Raw genomic sequence first — 24,011 nt, 5'->3', positions numbered from 1 at the left:
ACCAGGTGGGTAACCAAATGGCTCACTGATAGAACACATATTGTCAAAATGGGTAAATTCACATCTAGCAAAACGTCAGTCACCAGTGATATACCACAGGGTTTTTTGCTGGGCCCTTTACTGTTTGCAATTTATTTCTCAGAATTCCAAGCAAATGTGGATGGCCTGTGACTGACCACGTTTGCTGATGACTGCATATTGGGACCAATCACTGAGTCCCCCAACAATACCAATGTACTACAGAAAGGATTAATACAGACAAATAATTGGCGGCAAAGCCACGGACTGAAGCTAAATGCTAAAAAATACTTAATTAGTCCCTTTTGGAAAGCTAACACCCCTGCTAATTACAATAGAGACAGCAACCCCTAAGAGAAGAACTTGTGGTACAAGACCTGGGTACTCAGGTTGACAGCAATCTTAACTTCAACTGCCACACATCTATAGTGGTGAGAAAGTCCTTCTGTGTGGCACATACAAGTGAAGGCATGGCATCTAGATCTAATGACATTATACTTCCATTGTACTTGGCCCTCATCAGACCAGTTATGGAGTATAATGCACCCTTTTGCACGTACCTCACCAGACACCTGCAACAGCTGGAGAAACCACCAGAGGTTTCTCACCAAGAAAATACAGGGTACACAAAACATGCCCTGTGCAGAAAGACTGAAGTCCTATCATTGTCCTGTCACTGTAAGTTGTCTCCTACAGACTACTTAGGGCTGATCTGTCTCTGGCTTACAGGGCAGTCTCTGACCCAGCCTTGATGAAAATGTTACACATTTGTAAATCAAACTGGATGAGTGTCACTTGCGCAAGGAATCTTAACCTACCTTGGATATGAACAAATCCTGCTGGAGAGATCTGCAATACCTAGCCTAGTACCTACCTATGAACCTATGAACCTATGAGATAGAGACATCCCCCAGACACTACCCCTTCTCTGGAACAAGGTTCCCATTCATGTGAAGCAGAGCTCCTCCCTAACCCTCTTCAAGTGCAGCCTAGATCAATGGATGGGTAACCGTAAATTCACTCCTGAAGTGGCACCCATGTCCCTCATGGACAGAGACAGTCAGTATAAGGCTCATACCTCTGTGAACTTTGTTCACCTAAGTACTGATAATTGGGATAACTCAAGATAAATATGGCTAGGCTTGTAAAGGCTATTGGGCTGTTAGCCTAGTAACCACCTATGAACCTATGGTGTCTAACCATTTTTTTTTTAATTAAGGACCTTTAAGCCATGCTACATAGAGTATCCCTGGTGTCTAGTGTTTCCTCCCATCCCCATTATGTGTGAGTGCCTTTATGATACGGGAGATTATTCTTGGCATCTAGCATTCTCCCTGACCCATTTATTAAAAATATTCTGTGGTGGCTTGTGTATTCTGTGCACCACATAGTGAACATATTCACTAGTATTGTTTCCTCTAATCCACTTACTGACAGTATTCCCTGATGGGCAAGAGCTCTCCTGACCCACACAGTGAAAATATTCCCTGGTGGCTAGTGTTTCCCCTGACTCATGTGCAGACAATATTCCTTTGTGGTAGAGTTCTCCTGACCCACATAGTGAACATATTTCCTGGTACTTAGTCTGTCCTCTGATCCAAGCACTAATAGCTAGTGTTGCCTCCAACTGCTACCTCCCAGGCAGTCACACACTCACACATGCAGCACCTCACACACATATTCATGCACACAGACACACACACACACACACACACACACACACACACACACACACACACACACACACACACACACACACACACACACACACCCTAACACTACCTGACCACTAAAGTTCCCAGCACTTAGCTTTACGGAGATAGATGAACATGGCCTTTTGGCTGTGTTCCTTACTGCGAGTGTCCACTAGCAGCCATGCTTACCTACACAGTTGTGTAAATGCATTACTACAGGCAGTTCCAAGGGAAGAGCACATTGCTAATTAGCATATACATCTCCCCTGGACTACCTCATTAGCACATAGCATGGCCATGGAGACAGCTCACCATGGTTCTGTACGTCATGTTGCAGCACTGTGGTAGGGCTGTCTCTGCATCAGAAATTGTTACTGCAAGGTAACATTTCTGAATTTAGCCCTTTAGCAAAGTGTGCACAAGAAGTGGGGAATAGTATGGAGTCTATTTTAAATAAGCAAGGAAAATATGTAACGATCAGGTAAGTATAATGGAAGCTGTACAAAAATATGTAAAATGAATATATCTGAATACAGAAGAATAGAATTATGTTGATTAGAAGATATAGAAAGTAGAAGAAAAAGTACAGAATATTTGAAAAAAATATATAACAATGGAAGAATTAATAGATATTCTAAAGAAAGTAAAAGTGAACAGTTTACTTGATGAAGATGGCATAGGTTATCGATTTTATAAGGATATATTCAGTGAAAGAAAAAAATATCAATAGTAAATGAATAGCGATATAAAAAAGAATAAAGCAGTATGTACAAGTGTTATTTTTTTTTTCAGAAGAGGGAAAGAGAAGAGCCATTAAAAATTGGATGCAAATTACCTTGTATAACTGTGATTATAAGATTTTAATGAAAATGAAACAGGTAAGAATTGACAAGATGGTAAGGGAATTGTTGTGGGATGGGGTATTTGGAATACAGAGGAGATAAGTATATGATATATTAGTATTGTATCAAGAGACTGTTGACAGTATGGTACAATAAAGGAAAGAAAGAAAGAAAGAAAGAAAGAAAGAAAGAAAGAAAGAAAGAAAGAAAGAAAGAAAGAAAGTGGAATGAGATACAGAGGGCATATTAAGGGCATGGGGTTGGGAGGGTGGCCTAATTGTTAAGGTGTTTGCCTTACAAACACAAGGTGCAGGGTTTGGGTCTCACAAGGGTTAATGGGCTAAGCTTATCAATGGCTCGCAAAGACAGTTAGCCTAGTACTAACCTATGAACCTATATGGAGTGGGGGATGAATTTGATCAAATCAGTTAATGCATGCTAGAATTATGATTTATGGTAAATGGATGGCTAGGTGGGAGTGTTGACATACATAAGGGTAGAAGTGGTACAAAAGTGTCAGGGGACAGGTATGGCAGAATATGGAAAATGGGTGGTATTGCCTATAGCTATACTGTATAGGATGACTCAAACTTTTGTAAAAAGCAACCATTGAATAAGTGACATTGTTAAGGAAGTAATGTGGCGTTTGTGGATGATAAAACTTGAATAACAAAAAAGTAAAGGTTTTGGGGAAATAAACATACAGGTGTAAATTTTAAGCAGGAGAAGAAAGAGGTATTATGTCTGAACAAAGAAAATATGTGAAGGTGCAATGGGAAGATTTGCTATAAAACATAAAGCAAATAAGCAGTTTATGGAAAACATTTAAGTTTTAACAAAAAAGTATACCACATAATTTCAATTCTTGAAGAATATGTCATGTTTCCTTATGATAAAGAAGTAGAGTTGTTAAGTATAATATTAATTATATTGTAGACATCAAGATTAAATCCAAAGAAAAGAAATACAATATATAATAGCAAAAAGAGAGAGAAATAGAGAAGGTTTAAGGTTATTATGGGTTCACAGACTAATGGGTTGTTACTAGGCTATCAACCACTAGAAGCCTATCCACATACCCCAAACCATATGAGTCCCAAGTATCACACTGGGGAGGAAGGCAGTTCGAATAATACTTTTCATAATAATGGCCTCTGTCCACAAGGGACATGGGGGCCAGACCAGGGGTAAATTTACAATTTCCCATCCAATTGTCATGGTTTCATTTAAATAGGGTCAGAGATGAACTCTGTTTTACATGAATGGGTAGCCTATTCTACAGAGTGGGGGTCCTTTGGGACACATATCTGTCCCTCCAGCATGTTCTGCTTATGTCACAAGCAGAGTTAAGATCCTGGAATCTAGTGTTTCTGGTGCAGTTTGTTTTGTGCGTGTGCAACACATCCATCATGGCTGTGTCTGAGGAAACCATGTAAGCTAGTCTAAGATCATTAAAAAATAGTGTATTAAACTTCATTACATTTGTTTTCAATCTTAAACAAACCAAAATGTAATAAAAACATGGTGTTAAGTAAACTTATCATAGAAAAGTATAAGACTTTTGGAAAGAGTATAAGTAAAGAAAAAGAGACAGAGTGTTGTAAGTTTAGGACATGTTATAGTATAACAGAAAATTGAGTGAATGTAAGAGAGATGTTAAGCAAACAGAACAGGAAAGGAAGATATGGTATTAAAATGTAAAGGGAAGACATTCCTTGGGGGGGGCCTGATGGATAAAAGGAGGAAAGCAATTAAAGAAAGATGTATAGGATTCAAGGAAACACGGAAATGGTTACCTTTTTATGGAGATTGTAACTACACAAATTATGAGTTAGTGTAAAATATGTGAGGAGATCAAACATAATTTTTGAATGTAGAAGGATTACAGGTTTGGGGGATATGGTAAGAAAATGTTAAAGCTAGAATGTTATAAGACTATAACTACGCATATGATTTTATGTGGCTTATATAATGAACATTTAAAATGTTCCTATTGAAAAAGGGGTATAATACGAATGAGGGTATATAGACTATTTGGATGTGTAGGACAGGAAACTATTTGTTTAATAAGATATAGGATGACAAAGAAAGTTTGAAAAATGGTGTTCATGAGGGATATGGTTTTCTATAATGTATGTAAATATTGTATAAACTGATTTTTAAACTGATTCATTAGATTTGCTTATGAAGAATGTAAATAAAGTGACCCCTATTCTTTTTAATACATAAAGTGGTATCTTTTACTTTCACCTCAGTACCTCCAATTTGGGCAGATGTGACCTCAATTTAACATCTCATCAAAAGGAACCATTTAATTTAAATACAGATGTATTATTTGAGTCATACTTAAGCCAAATACTGTTTACTATCATTGTCATCATGTTTCTTTTCAAACTATATTTTTATGGTGACCGAATGAAGTACATTTGTTGTGCATAAGAAACTTAAACTTTGTATGTTGATGCAACCAGTAGCCTAAGCCTTATGTTTAAAAGATTGAACTTTTGAGATACTTCCATTTGATATGTTAGAATTGTATTAGAAAGGGAAATTTGCATTACAAGTAGGAGTGGACATAGGATCTAAGTGTGTAGACAACTGATATACCTTTAGAAGCACTGGCCAAAGTTGGGTCAATGTAGGTGTCTTCTGTGTCCTCGTCTTCTTCTTCAGGAACAGGAGGAGCAGAAACCTGAGGAAAGAGAGTAAGTTAAGACATAATGACTTATACTCCTCAGTGTCTGATCAAGCTACTCTCTGAAAAGCATAAAACTACATCTAATGCTTATGAAACACAAATGCATGCTAAAGGGGACTCAACAGAAAGAAGTTCCTGGACAGCATCCATAAACCTACAGTGACATTTAATGTAATAGAAAATATCACTCCATAGTCCTTGATGGCAGTGTCAAAAACCTGTAAATGCATTACTTACAGCTGTATAGTTCCACTTAAGAAGCTCTCTTTATTCAGCAGAGGAAGAAAAATGTCACAATACATTTCTTTGTAATACATTGCTGACAAACTATATGCTTCATCAATCAGATTGAGGGCTGACATATACATCAGCCTAATATGTGATCATCTGGGGGAAAGTGTAAGACAGAATATTGTAGTTTAGAACCAGTGTTAGTATGTTACTCATAATCTGTAATATTACTCTCTTATTATGCAGCCTGCAACTACACCATTGCACAAGCCACATTTTTTTATACCCTGCTAAAAAATTAGACATGGTAATGCTGTTAAGCCTTGCTGAATGATGCAAGGGACTTTGGGAATTCTAACGTAATTACAGTAAACTCTCAGTTAACCGGAACGTAAGCAAACAGAACTGTCAAGCAACCAGAAAAAAAAAAATCGAAGAAATACAGTACAATTTTCATGTGTTGCACTTTCTTCCCCCCCCCCCCCCCCGCAGTCACATACCTTACGTTTTTAGAGTTTTAGAGTTTTAAAAAGGAACACAGGAATAAATTCCCTCCCTCCCTCTCTCCCCAACCTAAGAACAAGTCAAACCAAACAAATAGTATAGGGTACAATATTAGCCAGGCCTATTTTTAAAAGTAATTCTCAGGCAACCAGAAACTACAGTTATCTGACATCTACCAATCCCCATGGGTGCTGGTTAACCAAGAGTTTACTGTACTGCTATGCCCTCATATTTAAGCATGTGCAATAGTTACCAGATGGCCATGCTATTTGAGAAACAAAAACCCAAGAGTAAAACTTCAATAATCACCAGCTTTCGTCTCCATATGTTTAATAATGTTTTACTGTGATTGAATGATTAACTTGAAAAGCATGAATAAACAAAACACAGTAACAAGCTCAAATGATTTGTAAGAGGATCCACTAACATTTGAAAAATAGCAGAACCTAGTGATGAAGATAAGAAAAGGACATTGTGGGCAGTAGGTAAGAAGAAACCATATCCTAATTGGAATTTGCCTGAGTAAAATATTAATAAAAAGGAAGCCAGAAGCAATTTTGCAGGAGAAAAATGACTTTCAGGAGCATTTATTTTACAAAACTACCTATGTAAAGTGATGTGGAGATACACACAAGTGAGTTTAAAGAGCATTTAATATAATTTCCTATTTTTTCATGCAAAAAATATAATTTTCTCCTCTGAAGGCCAATACCAAGCATAAAAAATAAAATCACATGCATGGTAGGAACATACTTACAGAATATTGACATAAGCTTCCCAAATTGCTTCAAAGGTTTAGTATGACATATGAAAACCAAATTATATCACAAAGGATAGCTTATTTTGAATGATCTCCCCTTCCTACTCAGCAGTGACTCCTGCTTGCTTTCCTTGCCCTGACACAATGTGGGCACGGTGGCTAGCTGGTGTGGCATGCGAAGACAAATAAAGCTGTGGAAGATACTTGCATACATATTGTTCACATTTGTGAAAGTCATGTAACCTCATGAAATATTAAATCTCTAAGAATAATATCTCATGACCTTCAGCTACTACACAGCGTACCTCGTCGGTGATGCAAACTATAAAAAGTCAAATATTCTATCTTACTAGATTGTCTGGCAAGTATTTCAGAACCTTATACATGGCTTTTTTGATATATGCATGTAGATAACCTTTATTTTATTTCTCCTAAACTCTCTTGCCTATAGCCATGTCACTGATACTCATAATAAATCCTTCCTTTATCACCACAGCCAACAAAACTAAACTAACAGGTGCAGTTTTTGTTTTCCTAAAAAAGGCCTTTTTAACTTTAAATCACTTACTTCTCATAGATCAGCTGTACTCATTTGATATCCTCATGACAGCCTATCACAAGACAATATATTATTTAAACAATAGGGTTTACTATCAAAATTACTAATGTGGATGCTCCGCAGACAGAAAAACAAATGATAGATGTCTGAATTTCCATGTTGCCGAGCACTCCATGTTCATAATTCCTATCAACAAATGCTACTGTGCATTTGCTGATATGAACTCAAAGTACTGCACAGAGATCGCAGTACTGTGCGGTTTGGGACATTCATCCCTTTCCTCACTGTAGTGTGATCTCGGAGTTGGAATATATAGTTAGCAGGGGGGGGTGCAGGGGGGCTTGCCCCCCTGCAAAAATGGGGTGTAAGATGTAGGAGTTTCATGTAAGTGTGCTCCTATACTGAAATCACATGCTCTGTTTGGCAACAATGTCCTTTCCATCCTTCGATGTTATAACTGGAATTTTTTTTTTCTGGTGACAATTTGGTAGTAAACCAAACAACAGAACCTTTATACAGTCAAAAATTCAGAAGATAACCTCTACAGAAGTAAACAACCAATAAGAGTTCCTGAAAATTATGCCCTTGGACTTTTAATGTTCACATTACTTTACACTAGAGAAATGACATTTGTAAACTATCATTTTATATTCAGATTACTTTTTCTTCTTTAGAAATGTTCCCTCACTCTCCAGCATATAGTTTCATGGAGAAGATGTTTAATAAGACTTGCACATTTATATCTCTTCCTCCAGCTAATCCAGTAAAATCTACATTGAATCTTGGGAATGTTCTAGGGTGACATAAAATTAAGAGGCTATACAAATGTGGCTGTCAATATAGACACAGACGGCACAATTTAGTGCCACAGTGAATAAAGGGACTGGGTTACGGAGTACAGGACTCACATATGACAGATGCACATTAGAATTTATAGCACTAAAAGAAAACAGTCATTCCTATTGGGGGTCTGCCTTGATCTAGACTTCTTTTACTTTCTTGTTTCCTTAATGTTTGTCAGATTTATAGGTAAAGCAGTCCAAAGTGATCCTTTTTAAAATGTGATTTGGAACACAAGGCAAATGGAGTTAGAGACAACCAGTTAAGCCAGTTACTACAATGTGGCCATAAGACGCTGCTATACAAAGTCCAGCAAACATATAGACCATAGAATAAACATAACAGGTTCAGGATTAGCTAATGGGATATTTATTTAATGTGCAGTAATTAAAAGAGAACACTAATTCCCTAATACCAAAAGATCAAATGCAGAAAGACCAAAGTCAAAAGGTCATATGTCAAAAACCTGGCAGCATGCGTGGCCAAAGACTACAATATTGCATACATCACTGTGTAACATACTGAAATGCTAGATGTCAGCAACAAAAGTGTGTTACTTTTCAATGCTATAAAACTTTACAATATGAGGTTGTAATCTAAATTAGCTTCCGTTGCCTTGCTCAGGTGTAAACTGGACAAGGTTTAAGATCATCAGGTATACTTTCCTAAGATGCAACTCATCAAGCACAATTTTTGGCTGAAAATCATTGCCACTATAGTTTGTGTATCAGCAAGGATTTGAAGTTTTTGGATTTTCAGTATTCTCTGAGGTCATGTGAGCCTAGACTTAGTAAACATAAATAAGTCGGGTGTTGCAAGCAAATTTCATACGTGGAAAGTGCAAAGACTGTTGTCCCCTTACAAGATGCATTTTTTTCATCTAGTTGAAGCTTCTTCAAATGTTTGGTTGAAGTTGCAACCAATGTGGACTCGTACAGATGTAGTGGAATCATTTCGGCCAATACAGTGGACTGTGATGGACTCAAATCCAAAGTTGACTACAGCAGTGACCTAAACACCTAAAATGTTGCATGAACTATACAAAACACCATCGGTAAACAATGACAATGAAAAAAATTAATGTAGACTATGTATGTCATTCAAAAATTATCTCAAATGGAAAGCACAATGAGGATGTATAGAATAAAATGAATGATGCAAAAAAAAAAAAAAAAAAAAGAGCAGCCACTATGAGACCAGGAAAAAAGTGAGTTAATGTAAAGAACTTTACACTGGCACAGAAAAGAAACAAAAAAAATTGGCAAACCTATATTATGTGAAATAAGCAGCAATACTATGAGTCAGTACCAATACATTTTCATAGTAAATGTACTGACTGGAAGTGCTAAAGTTGCCTAAGCATTACTGTGATAAACCAAGATGCTGCCCGCCCAGCTAGCTGGAATTTTATAAATAATTATATGTCACTTTAAAATATTAAAATGACTTATAAAGAAATGTGACACTGCCAGCCCAGATAGATAGAATTCTATGTCATTTGTGAATAGTAATATGATTTGTATGCTTGCCTTAAAAATGTAAGACAACTATATGTTCTGTACTGATCTTTAAGATTGTAACCACAGTGCACCCTGCTGGAAAAGAACAGAAATCTGTATAAGTTATATGCCATTGGAAATGTATGGTGTCGTAGTAAAAGTTGGAATATACAGAGTTAACTTGCAAACTCTGAGAAAATAAAGAATTTTATGAGTGTGTTTACCAGAACTAGAAGACAGAATATCTGCAGCTGGAAATTCTTCTGTTGTTTGAAATTGAGGTAATTATAGGTTTGCAAGGTAATTGTTTTACAACTTCCAGTTTCTGATAAGCTTCTAAGAGAGAATTGTCAACTTCTAAGAGATAAGCATTTTTCATAGAGACATGTTAAATTCTGTTGGTATCTGTTTAGCTTGGGAACTAGATGCAAGTGTCAAATAGTGATGTCTTCTAGCTAACCCAGCAGCAATGTGTATTATTAACTTAAGAACTATCTCAGAGAGAAAGAGTGCATTTTGTATCTTGTTCTGGACCTGTTAACAAATCATCAGCTCTTGCCTTACTCTGCAAGTGAGACTTAGATCTTAGTATCTCTCTCATTTTAAAGTAGTTCCTGAGATTCTTATCTCTGTAACCGTGCTGAGTTAGAGTATTGTCTTGTGCTTTTATTATTAAATATATTTAAACCTATTAATGGTGGCTGATTTTGTGTAGAGATATTTAAGCTCTTACAGTACTTGCATGTATTTGGTGACACTGTATAGGCCACTCCTAAATAGCCTTAGCCTTGGACACACATAATTTGGATAACAATAACACTACACAGTATAATCGGTCACCCTTTGGGAAGGACCTTATAGTAGCTAATAAGTAGGGGTTCTGGTGGCAACGCTAACTACCTTATGGTCTGGGCAGAAGGGGGCATAGCTAGTAAACCTGTGCCAGCCTTCTCCAGGTGTGTGTTTGTGTATAAATCAAATCTCAAAGTGTGTGTGTGTGTGTGTGTGTGTGTGTGTGTGTGTGTGTGTGTGTGTGTGTGTGTGTGTGTGTGTGTGTGTGTCATACCTCCCTTCTAAATTCTCTTCCACTTCCATGATCAAGTCACCACCTCCCTTTACGGTCTCATGTACATTATATGATTGTCTGTGGGTCAACTAACTCCTGTACTCTTGTACCTTAATCAAACTCCCTTTACTATGTTCTACATGTATCTTCTCTGCATGTATGTATCTTTGGGTTAAAAAGTAGATCAGTACACAAGTCTTTTGACAAACTGTGAGTGTGGTTTCGTGCCTGGTACAATTGAAACTCATGAATGATGTATTCTTACCTTCATGTTTTTTTTTTTTTATTATCTTATTCTGTGGTTTCTCAAACATTGTTTAAAGATTTTAAATCATTTGTACCTTTTTCTGTTATTTTTCATTGTGTGATGCTCCACCTCCTTATAATTTTCTCTGGAATACCCTCAGACCTTTGATGCCATGTTAGGTGTTACATACACACATACATCAACCTCATCAACCCCCTTTTTCCCATTTTACTACATTTCCTTTCCTTCCTGTTCAAACTGGGGTTCCCCAAGGCTCTTTCCTTGAACCACTACTTTTTAATATCTTTACTAACAACCTATATCAACCCTGTCCTCACTCCTCCTTAATACAATATGCTGGTGACTCTAAATAATATCCGCCTCTGACAATCTACCCAACCTACTCACCCTTACCCAAGAATCTCTCCACTCAGTTGAAAAATGGTTAACTTCTAACCAATTCCTTTTTAACCCTTTTTAACCCTAATAAAACTAAACTCCGTCTCTTCTTCCTTAAATCTTTCCAATAAATCAGATCCACCCTCACTGTCTCCTCTCTAAATAACGCAACTATCGATGTTGAACCTCACACTAAACTACTAAGGGTTATTATTGACGACCTACTTGCATTTGATCTATACATCCAAAACTGCATTAAAAAGACTCACCAAAAACTTGGCCTACTCTACAGAAACAAAAACTTCCTGACAAATGTATCTAAACTCTCTCTAGCACAAGCCTATCTCCTGCCTACCCTACTATATGCTGTCTCTATTCTAACTAATCTTCAATAAAATCTTTTGACTAAGCTAGATTTGCTGCCAACCTACCATATTGCTCACACCACTGCCTCTTGCTAAACAAAACTACAGTGGGTTGAATTTCAAAATCAACTCCTTCTGCTCAGCTACACTTCACTCATTCCATCTGATACTAACCCCACTCTTTTCCTGTTGTCTCAGCTCTCATCACCCTCCAGATTCCTAATCATTCACTCCGCAGCTCAGACCAACACCTCCTGCAGATATACAAACCCAATAAAACCATTGGCAAACTTCTCAATAATCACTCACTTGCCAATATTGGAATAAACTGCCCCTATACATAAGATCAATTTCTAATACAAACTGTTTCAAAAAAACATTAAAAAACTATCTGCTAAACTCTTGGACTTGCTCTTGCACTGACCCAGTTTAATCTACCTCTATTTCTCTCCTCTTCTTTCAATTAACCCCTCCTTTTTATCTCTCCCTTTACATTCAACTAACCCTCCTTTCTTTCATCACTTGTTCCACAGAATAGGGTTTGCTACAGTCTTTTCAGTCCTGAAGTGTTGTAACAATATTTTCATGAACCACCTATAAGAAACTATATGGTGACTATCTATAGGATGTATCTATATGTGCTTACTGTTATACTGTATCTTATTACTGTCACATTGGCAATGTGTAGGATGATGCCTTACATTTATAGGAGCATGCCTTACATCTGTAAGAATTTGAATGTGAGTGACCACTGTTTTACTGTATGTGATCACTGCTTTACATATTTATATATTATCTACCTTTTGCAGCGTTTCTCCTCAGGTATCCGCTGAAAAAGGGCAATTGCACAGTCGGACTAATCTGGTCAACAAATGTCAAATAACTAAATAAATACATGGGGTTGGGATGTTGTGTTAACTGTCACCATCTCCCTCGGTTCAATACCACACTCCTGTCTTCTTCGACACTCATGCCTGACTGACATGCATACATACATACATACATACATACATACAAATATTTCAGGCATGGGCATTAATGCCCTTCTAGCCTGCCAATATACCAAAACACTTGTTCCCATAATAAGTGTCCAAGTTGTTCTTAAAAATATCTAAACTAGTACTTGCTTTAATGTAATTGGGTAGTCTATTCCATGTATCTGCTACTCTCTAAGAGAACTAATTAGTACACTTCTCATTCCTACAGAATCGTCTAATGGGTTGTCTGATGATTCTCTACCGCTTTTTGATAATCTCAAAAATTCCCAGAGGTAGTTGTCTCTATATGCCCTGTATACCTGAGTAAGGTCTCCTCTTAAATATCTATATGAGACACTGTATACATTCATATATTTTATTCCTTCATAATAGCTTAAAGTTTCACATCCATAGAGACCCCTGGTATATTTTTCCTGAACTCTTTCCAGTTTACTCATGTTTGTTTTCTTATGAGGTTTCCATATTATTATCCCATACTCAAGTTTGGGTCTAATGTAACTAACAATAACTTCATCGTTTCTGATTTCTAGACTTTTAAATCTTTTTATGCAATTTATAGTTTTATAAATATCATTAATCGGTTCCACTTCATATCGTCGAAATATCATTTCATCGAATTTCAAAACATCGAGACCAAATCGTCAAAAACTCATAACTTCGAATCTCATATCACTGAAAACTATAAAGCAACTAGAAATAACATCCCAGACTCTGTTTACTACGTTTATGCAGGGGGGCAAGCCCCCCTGCACCCCCCACACCCCCCGTAAATTAAATATACCAACTCCAAGGTCACACTACAGTGGGGTTAAGAAATTACCTTTTTCCCCCACCACTGTAATGCGACCTTAGAGTTGGTATATTTAATGTACAGGGGGTGTGGGGGGTGGAGCCCCCCACATGGGGGTGCAGGGGGGCTTGCCCCCTGCATAAACATGGTAAAAACTCTGCGGGATGTTATTTCTAGTTGCTTTATAGTTTTCAATGATTTGAGATTTGATGTTTTGAATTTTCGATGATTTAAGCTTTTGACGATTTGGTCTCGATGTTTTGAAATTCAATGAAATTATATTTCGACGATATAAAGTAGAACCCATTAATCAATTGCTTGAAATGATTAGGAAAAACTCAAAGCTGGATCTACCAATATACCCAGGTCCTCAAATAAATCTACAGTTTCAATCACTTTATTAAATATTCAGCTTTCAATTTACGTCTCCCAAAGTTTGTATGCTTAGTTTTTGATGTATTTATCAGCATATTATTTTCCTGTGCCCAAATGGTCAATTTAGTCAAGTTCTTTTGCCGACATGCCATATCTGTTAGATATGTAATCAGTTTACCCATTTTCAAGTCATCTGCATACAGACTGTAGAACACCTCAGATGAAATATTTAGATCTGAAAGATATAATCTAAATAAGTCTGGGCCTAGGAACAGAGCCCCTTGAGACACCCTGACTGTAACCTTGAATTTTAGCTGTCCATTTGCTGTATGATACTTGCCATGTCCTATTTCTAAGCTGTGCAGCCATCAATCTTAGATATGAGTTGGATGACATAGAATGATCCCCCCACCATCCTGGCCATGTGTTAGTCGAAGGCCAGACCAACGCCAACATATGGCCCCAGATCTCCAACCATCAGGCCAACTCCCAGGGGTGTGTTTTATCAATGGAGTAATTAGCTTGGGTGGACAATTCCACAAAGGGCACTACAATACTCCTCTATGAGTTACATCCCAATCCCTGGTCCTGGCAGCAGTCATTTGTTTGTGTCAGACTCTCCTGTAGGAAGCCGGTGACATGGGGGAGCATAGGATCATAGGAGGTTACTAGGCTAATGGCCCTAGGCCCTTACAAGGCTAGACAAGAGTTTAGGCCTTTTGAGTGGGTAATGCACAAGGAGTTAGACTTACAGATATAGAACATCTCTAGGAGGGCAGGGTCCAAGATTGCCTTGTAGGCGAGACACAGATCACCTCTTAGCAATCTATACAATACCGAGTAGAGTGATAGTGATTTGAGCCTGTCCACATAGGACAAGTGTTGGAAGCCATGGATTCTCTTTGTGAGGTATTTTTGTGGCGTTTCCAGTTGGTGCAGATGTTTGGAGAGGTACACATACCAAACGGGGTATTATACTCAATTATTGGCCTAATGAGAGAGGAGTATAGAGAGTTAATAACCTCCTTTTTTCTGGATACAATCCCTTTACTTATGAGATGAACCAAGTAAAATGATTTTCTGACCACGGTCGTTACATGATGGTTGAATGTGAGATTGTTGTCAACCTGAGTACACAGCTCTCTCACCACAGGTTGTGTACTTAGGGGGTTGCAGTTGATGTGGTAATCAGTAAGGGACATGTTTTTGCTGAATGGTATGATAATACATTTTTTTTACATTTAAATTGAGGCCATGACTTTGGCACCAGTCATTTGTTGCTGTGAGACTGTCTTGCAGTATGTTAACATCATTTGAGGAGTCAATAACAGCACCCAACTTGCAGTCGTCCACAAACTTAATCAGCCACAGGTCTTTTGTCTTTGTCTTGACCTCTGAGAAGTAGATGCCAAGCATTAGGGGTCCCAGGACAGATCCCTGGGGAACACCACTAGTGACAGGTCTGCTGTTAGAAGTGGAGGCACCTATTTTGACCTTGTGGGTTCTATCAGTGAGCCAGTTGGCCACCCACTTGATGAGATAGGGATTTATGCCAAGTTGTGTTAGCTTTTCAATGATGCCCAAGTGGGAGATTGTATCAAAGGCCTTGGCCATGTCAAGATAAGCTGTATGTACTGACTTTTCCTCATCTGCGGCCTTGGTTTCAGTTTCAAAGAAATAAACCAGGTTCAACAAGCAAGATCTGCCCTTGATGAATTTGCACTGGGTGGGGTCAAGTGCTTGAAGATTGCCTATGACCTTGTTTATGAGATCCATAATAATACGCTCCATGGCTATACAGAGCAGACTCATCAAGCTAAGGGGGCGATAGTTTTCAGAGTTAGTAGTGGCACCATCTTTGTGCAAAGGGATGACTATGGTAGTTCTCCACTCTGCTGAAATGAAGCCTGTACTTAGGCTGTGGTTGAATATGGAATGAAGCCTGTACTTAGGGGGGAATCCATGATAGTTCCAAATTTACAGTCATTGGAGAACCTGGTAAACCACAGGGCCTCAACACCAACCTCCACCTCCAAGAAGCAGATGCCAAAAAGCAGCAGGCCCAGCAAAGATCTTCAGGCCACCAGCCTCTGACCAATTTCTTGGTGGAGGTGACTCCACCTATCCTGAACCCCCCCCCCAGGTTCCATCCGCAAGTCAGCCATCAATCCAGCGAGCTATGTAGGGATCCATGTCCAGTTCTGAGAGCCTATCAACAATATCCAAGTGGGTCACCACACCAAATTCCCTGGCCAGGTCAAGGCAAGAACCACACAGCATCCCCTCAGGCCCAGCATTCACCTAAAGCTGTCAGTTCAGTGCATAAAAGCAATTCTGAGGACTTTTTTTTTCTACTGAAGTACTGATGTCCAAGTTATTGGTTTAACTTCTGATGTTGGAATTCTAAATCTTTACAAGGATTATTTTTATTTGAGGTCACAAGAAGCTCAGATGACAGCAGTGTTGATGTTGATAAGGCCCATACTGTAATGAAATCCTGCTCTAACATGACTATTTGGCCAGTAATCTTTTATTTTATTCTATTCTGTATTATTATGTCTACTTGGCCACAGAAACTGTACCATATTCTCATGAACTTTACATTGTAATGAAAGTTCACTTTGCTACTGTCCTGTTATAAAATACTATAGGTTTTGACTTTGTTAATGTAAACTCACATTCTGATTTACGTTTGAATGATTTTTCATATCATTGTACTGACTGTATTGTGATCATAATATGTTTGTACACTGTTCATATGTATCTTGTCAATGTTTTTGCCTTCTCACTATTGTATGTTCGAACAGGCATTTTTTACTCATAACTGAATGCTCAAACAATTTATCACAATATGCATGTATGTATGTACAGTATGTATGTATGCTATTTTCTCTTTGTGTCTTGTGGAGATTTTTCTCCATAGGCCTTTGCTGAAAAGGGATTTTTCTACCCAGACAGACTTTACCAGTCAACAAAAGCAATCAATAAATAAGTGAAGTAAAATAAAATAAATTTGGGAGTTATGAATAATATGGGTTCTGCTATGATATAATGAATTTCTTTTGCTGCTGAATAGCAAATTAAATATATATTTTTTGTAAACTGGTGACTGCATTACTTTCCCTTTGTTGTCACACTTACTGTTATCACTGTTGGTTCACAGCAGTGCACTGCTGTTTTGTTAATGTTTTGAGTGACAGTATGTGTATGGATAAAGTGTTTTTGTTTGTAATGAAAGGGAGGGAGTCACTAAATGGTATGGATCTGTTTGAGAATTAGCTATTAATATGAAATTATGAATGAGCACTATAATGATCCTCTCAGGAGCTATGTCATACATTGTTATACACACACACACACACACACACACACACACACACACACACACACACACACACACACTTGCACGCGTGCGTGCATGCACACACGTGCACACACTTGCCAAAAGGACTGACAGTTGGTGCATTGTTTCAATTCTTCTGTGTATAAAGTGAACCGTTTCCTTTTTTATTTATTTATGTGTTTTCTTTGAAGAAATGCTGCTCTGAACTATTGAACAGGGTATATATAGTACAGTTTACGAGGGAGAAATGGCTTATTCCTGAAACTATTTGGAGGGTAAAGAGAGAGGATGATAGTGCTGAGAATAGATCACAGTGATAGACTGTGATGTGTACATGGAAGTCATAAATGAAGTATTCAGCAGTATTGTGTTATAGTTGTGTGTGTGTGTGTGTGTGTGTGTGTGTGTGTGTGTGTGTGTGTGTGTGTGTGTGTGTGTGTGTGTGTGTGTGTGTATTAACCCAGTCAGGGACAATCTACAATATTTCGGACAGTTGAGATGTATGCACACCACAACTAGCATCATATTTTGGCTTAGACACCTGAAAACAATACATAAATTAGCAGCTAATTCCACATAAGCAAAACACTGCTCATTAAATTTTTAAAACTGCACTGCAACAAGCATGAGGCTGCCAGCAGTACAATACACAGATGCAAACTTAACTGTAACTCTTTGAAAAGTAGTGCCATATAAAAAAGCAAAACACCCAGTGCAATAGTGATTAGATTAGTAAAGTGAATGTGAATGAATTTACAGTGCTTTACACTGTCACATTTGAAGCCCAGGAAAAAAATAAGAGCAAGTCTCTGAAAAAAGCCTGCCATGCTTCAGTACTTCCAGCTCTACTCAAGCACTGCCAACCTAACGTGACATTATGCTGGAGGGCAGAGTTTCAGGAAAATAAGTTTCAGAATGCCAACAGAAGCTCTGTCCTGACAGTTGTAGCTAGGAAATAAATATTGTAACATATCCAGAACAAAGGCAGATCACTTAAACTGTACTGAATCAGTTTAGGCAAACTTGCTAATGCAGACTGCAGGGAGGGGACACATTTGTCAGGGCTAGCCACTTGTCAATGTAAACACTGGTTCTGTATGATTTGGTAATATTCACTAATGTAGATGTTGACACTCCAGCCCCAGGTAAAAGTGAGAAGATGGGTTGATGATGGCAATGACTAACTGTCAGTGAAGTTTACATTCCTCCAGATTGCTACAAAAATCCCCCTCCCCTGGATCTTGACACGCTTCTCACTGACAAAAAATAAAAACTTCTTAGAGTTCAGAAATTTTAGGCATGCCTGTATAATATATTAATCAGATTTTTTGTGTGTACTGCATACACATACTTTCTGTCAGTTTTCTCCCATTGTTATAACCTTTAGCTTATCACATTTTCAAATATGCACACAAGTGAACATTTCAAATAAGTATCAGTTTAAAACTTTTTAGAACATAGAATGTTCATTATAATTACCCTTGTAATTATTTCAGCAATGATTGGTTATTAGAGGCGAGCAATCCAGATGGGCAGAACAAAGATTTATACTTATAAGCTGACTTCTGGTCATGATACTGAAAAAAATAAATGTTTCCTCTTATCATACAGGGCAGCAACACAAGGTAGCATAAGCAGGCATCACATATCAAACAAATGTTACTGCCCAGGGTCATAACTAAAATTACATTTTTATTATAATAGTCATCTGTGAACCATCCTCAAAGACAGAACAACCATGTCCCAAAAGCTGCTCAAGGTACCATCTGTATTTTCTCCTCCCTCTACATACCATCCAAAGACCAGGCCACAAGAACCTCACCATCTCATTGTTCAGCTCTGGTTCCCAGCTGTCTTCTAGTTCAACAACTTTGCAACAGTAAATACCTTTCCCGGAATCTAAAGCCACTGATGCCTGACTCATATAGTCCATGGTAGACGGTAACCCTTGCAAACAATGCATCCTGGACTGAGGTGAGGTTAAAAGTTCCATTCCTGAAGGAAAAAAAATAATTGTACTCTTATTTGTACATTCTACTCTTTATCGAAAAAAGAGTTTAACACTGCTGGAACTTTCATCTCAACTTATATCTTCTGCATTCCTTAATAATACATAATATCAAGCTTTTTTCTTCCTTGTAGTCTCTGAGAGACAATTTTTCACAAGTTCTGGCCTTCCTTCTACTGTTAATGTCTTCTAGACTACCACAAGTGAGACAAATTCCTCCTTTTCATAAAAGGTAACAAACTAAAGCAAAATTTCCCTCATATGACTATGCGCCACTGACTACCACACCTAATGGTTGTCTGTCACCCTTTCAATGCCCAGTGATCTGCCTGAAAAAAAAAGACCATTGTCTTAGCTTCATTTTCACAGATTCCAGGCAAACAACCCCTTTTTCCCCCTCCAATATGCCACTGAGGCACAGAATTTGCCTTATTGCTGCCTTCCAATGTAAATAATTACTGTTCAACATACACAATTTGACCACTGAGATCCATTGACTTATTATTATTATTATTATTTTTTTTTTAATTCTGCTACTCTTTGTTGTTCTGGTAACTTTGACTCATACAGTTCTTAAAGAAACTCAGGGGAACCATCTCCAGATATCTCAAACTGCTTCACATAAAGCTTTATTAAAAATGTGAAACCACTTTCAGCTACTCCCACACAGCTTCCAACACCATCAGGATCCATTTTCCTGAGCCATGTAACTGGTCAGTGATTGTTTTCTTCACTAGGTAACAGCACAGCATCCAGAATATATCCCTGACAATCCTTCCAATCCTCTACAGACATCTTCTCTTTATTCTTTCTCAGATCTGAAGATAACACCTTGCACATAATCAATAATTCTACCACTTACACCAAAAGTGATACAAATGAGCTTTAACTCAGAAAAATACATTAACTCCATTTTATCCAACAGAGTGGCGAAAAGGCATGACCAGCTTTGTGAAGAACAACAAGATACCAATGCATATGATTTAAGGCAATGATAAAGACACTACAGTCAAAGAAACATTGTCCAAGTACTGGAACAATACAGTGAACTTATGTACATTAGAAATTAGTGTTTACCTGTTAAAGGACTTATTAATCAAAATACATTGAACTTATATGTAATAAGCATATAACAAGAGTAGTGCCAATGCATATGATTTAAGGCAATTATAAAGACACTGCAGTCAAAGGACTTATTAATCAAAATACATTGAACTTATATGTAATAAGCATATAACAAGAGTAGTGCCAATGCATATGATTTAAGGCAATGATAAAGACACTACAGTCAAAGAAACATTGTCCAAGTACTGGAACAATACAGTGAACTTATGTACATTAGAAATTAGTGTTTACCTGTTAAAGGACTTATTAATCAAAATACATTGAACTTATATGTAATAAGCATATAACAAGAGTAGTGCCAATGCATATGATTTAAGGCAATGATAAAGACACTACAGTCAAAGAAACATTGTCCAAGTACTGGAACAATACAGTGAACTTATGTACATTAGAAATTAGTGTTTACCTGTTAAAGGACTTATTAATCAAAATACATTGAACTTATATGTAATAAGCATATAACAAGAGCAGTGCGTCAGGACTAGTACAAGCAAGTAAGCTAATGGTGATATGTAATAACAACTGTATTTAAACAAGGACAAAATTGTGGGATAGAGGAATGAAAAAAACATATTTCTGAAAAAAAAAGACTTGTACAAGCCAAACAAAGTAGTTTTGTAATATTACTGAATATGAATTTGCATGAAAGTGTTGTATGTGCTCGTGGCTGCTTAAACAAAAAGGTAATCAGTATTTCAAAGACAAACAGTTGCGTAAAATCAAATAAGATATTTATATTTATTAATGGAAATCAGGTGGCTGGTAATTACATAAGTAAAGCAAAAAAAATGTTTCAGAGCAGATCTGCAAAATGTGTGCCATGTTGCAAAACAACAACTGTGTATGAAAAAGTATTCAAATTGTGGTTTGTGTACCAGAAAACTCTGAACTGGAAAATGGATGAACTTGTGCTCTTTTACAGTAAACTCTCACTTAACTGGCACTCATGGGGATTGGTAGAAGCTGGATAACTAGTTTCTGGTTGCTTGAAAGTTACTATTAAAAACAGGCCTGACTATTACTGTACCCTATACTATTTGTTTGGTTTGACGTGTTCTCAGGTTGGGGAGAGAGGGGATTTATTCCTATCTTCCTTTTTAAAAATCTAGTAAAACTCTAAAAACGTAAGTTATGTTTCTGCAGGGGGAAAACAGAAAGTGCAACACATGAAAATTGTACTGTATTTCTTCAATTTATTTGTCGGTTGCTGGTTGCTTGCGAGTGCCGGTTGCTTGAGTTCTGGTTAACTGAGAGCATGTGAGGCATATTAATGATTTTCTTGCTACTAGAAAAAGCTTCACAGCTTAAACTGAAAGAGTAAAGTAATATTAGTCAAAAGACAACATGCAAGAGGAAAAAACTTGACATTGTTCAGGTACAGATGGAGTTACAAAACTTGAAAACTACTGCTGTATGATTACAAGTAAGATGGATTGAATGGGCTATACTAGCAGTACAAGAGCTTAAAAAAGGTAAGTCTAGGCATGCTTCTATATGTTGAAAATTTAACATCATTATTATGCCAGTATTAAGGAGTTTGCAGTATTCCCTGCTAAGAATCAAAGATAATCTCACATCGCTAATGGCAGGAAAAACAATTTACAAAACAGACTTTGCAATGGTTTACCAATGAGCCATGAATGATCATTGTTTTTGGCTCATATTGTTTATCAGAAATTAAAACCAAAAATACAAACAAAAATGTTTTTTGTTTCTGCAAGGGGCAAGCCCCCACACTCCTTGAAATTATATAGTTCAACACCATGTTTGCACCACAGTGAAGAAAGGGGGAAAAACATGAAAGCGCACAGCCAGCTTGCACATTGCAGTGAAACTCATGGTGAAATTAAATTCTTGCACTTAAGCTGCTCAACCACCACTGCTCATCTTTTAACTGAGTTCAACCAACACTGCCAAACAATAGTGAAAATAATATGTAATTTCCAATGGACATAGTACAAAGCATGGCAGTTAACACACAGGACTAAAGCCTCGGATTTGTTAATGAGCTGCTTCCTGTGGCAAAGGTGCAGGGTTTGAATCTTTCCTCCTTCATTTAACAGGGGAGTCCCTGGTGCTCTAATGGTTAGGATATAGTGCTCTCATCACCATGGCCCTTTGATTCCCCACAGTCAGGGAAGCTTCAATGTATAAACCAAACAAAACAGGACTTAATAGGCAACCCTGACAAACATCTACCTCAGACACCATATGCCTTTAACTATTGCTAATATATTTGCCCATTTGTATATACCACTAAGCCAAAATATAAATTCCTTCTTACTCAGCTGCTTAAATCATCTGCAATAGCGCCATATATAAAATATTATGAAATGCCTATTTTGTATCAACATGTCCCCAAACATTGTCTTTGCCCAATGAAATCTCTTAAATGAATCTATTACTATCCATAACAAATGGAGGACCACCTCATTTATAACAAACTCCTGCACATGTGGTAGCCACACTTTCCTTCAATAATTATGTTTCTGAAATAATAAGGCCAATAACCTGTAGGCACAGTCTGAGTACTACTGATCTCAAGTAATTCACATCTGTTTTATTAGGGCCTTTTTCTAAATTAATGTTAATACACAATGTTACCATAGGAAGGGAAAGGGTTGTCATCATGAGTAATGCTATTTGCCTAAGAGCTACAAGGTACAGGGTTTGATTCTTATCTAGGGGTTGGGGATAGCATGATGGTTAAGGTGTTTATCTCACATACACAATGTACAGGGTATAATTCCCACCTTTGAAGGAAACTGTCTAGGCTTAAAATGGCCCACAAGGGAGCTAGCCTAGTACTTACCTATGAACATATAAACCTATAAACCATAGTGTGCCCACAATTTTGCGCCCCTGAAAACCATTCATTTAGAAGGGTAGAAAACCATCTTAACTGCTTTTCTTTTAGACTCATAGTCATAGGGAAGATCATCAAGCACATCCTAACTCTATGTGAAGCTCACTTTAACTCTGATAATGAAAATGACTTTTCTAACATTATTATATTCTTGATAACTATAGGTGATATCAATAATATAACCCCAACATCCCCCAAGTGTTCATTAAATTTCTTGTTTTCTTCTTTTGGTCCTCCATTGAAACATAATGTAACTGGCCCAGCCCCCAGTGCCCCATGTCCATGTCAACCAGCTTATATCCTACCTCCCCAAGCTTAACCTGATACTGCTGAGGCTGGTTGGGGATTCCAAGGGTGTCATGGAGCCATTTGTTTTATTTATATACTCTACCCATTATCTGCCCTACCTCCCATACTTGTTGAGTACGTTCAAGGACAAATTCCCTCTTTGAACCATGCCTCCCTAAGAGAGCATCATCAACAAATGCTCTACCACTCAGAAAAGGCACACTCATTTCTCCTGCTGCTCCATTAGTTGCCCGAGATGTTAATCAAACCCAGGTCAGCTGGGCCATAATCAAGGCTTTATACCTCTATGCCACCAGAACAGCTATTCTTATTACATTTCTGAACATAAAATCATATACACTTTGCAAATCATCAAGTAACTTATTAATAAAATCTTCTGGATTATAATGTATTGACTTTATGACCCTTGGTCTCAAAAGATAATACCTCCTCCCTCTGTTCCATTGCTCTATATTTATGCTAGCAAGCAATTTGC

The 24,011-nt window shown here is 37.5% G+C and overlaps 1 protein-coding gene across 1 annotated transcript in view; it reads right to left on the bottom strand.

Moving 5' to 3' along the window:
- The window catches only part of SH2D6 (SH2 domain containing 6), a 1,258,756-nt gene that overhangs the window by 786,913 nt on the left and 447,832 nt on the right, over nucleotides 1–24,011 (bottom strand). Inside the window, exon 7 of the mRNA XM_044084299.1 lies at nucleotides 5,162–5,246. Within this exon, the coding sequence (XP_043940234.1) occupies nucleotides 5,162–5,246 (85 nt within the window). The remainder of the gene's footprint in view (nucleotides 1–5,161; nucleotides 5,247–24,011) is intronic.

Source organism: Protopterus annectens, chromosome 9.part0 (genome assembly GCF_019279795.1).
Source record: "Protopterus annectens isolate FY-2018-M chromosome 9.part0, PAN1.0, whole genome shotgun sequence".
NCBI lineage: Eukaryota > Metazoa > Chordata > Ceratodontiformes > Protopteridae > Protopterus > Protopterus annectens.
Note: the sequence above shows the minus strand (reverse complement) of the source record. Positions and strands in the feature narration are given on the sequence as shown.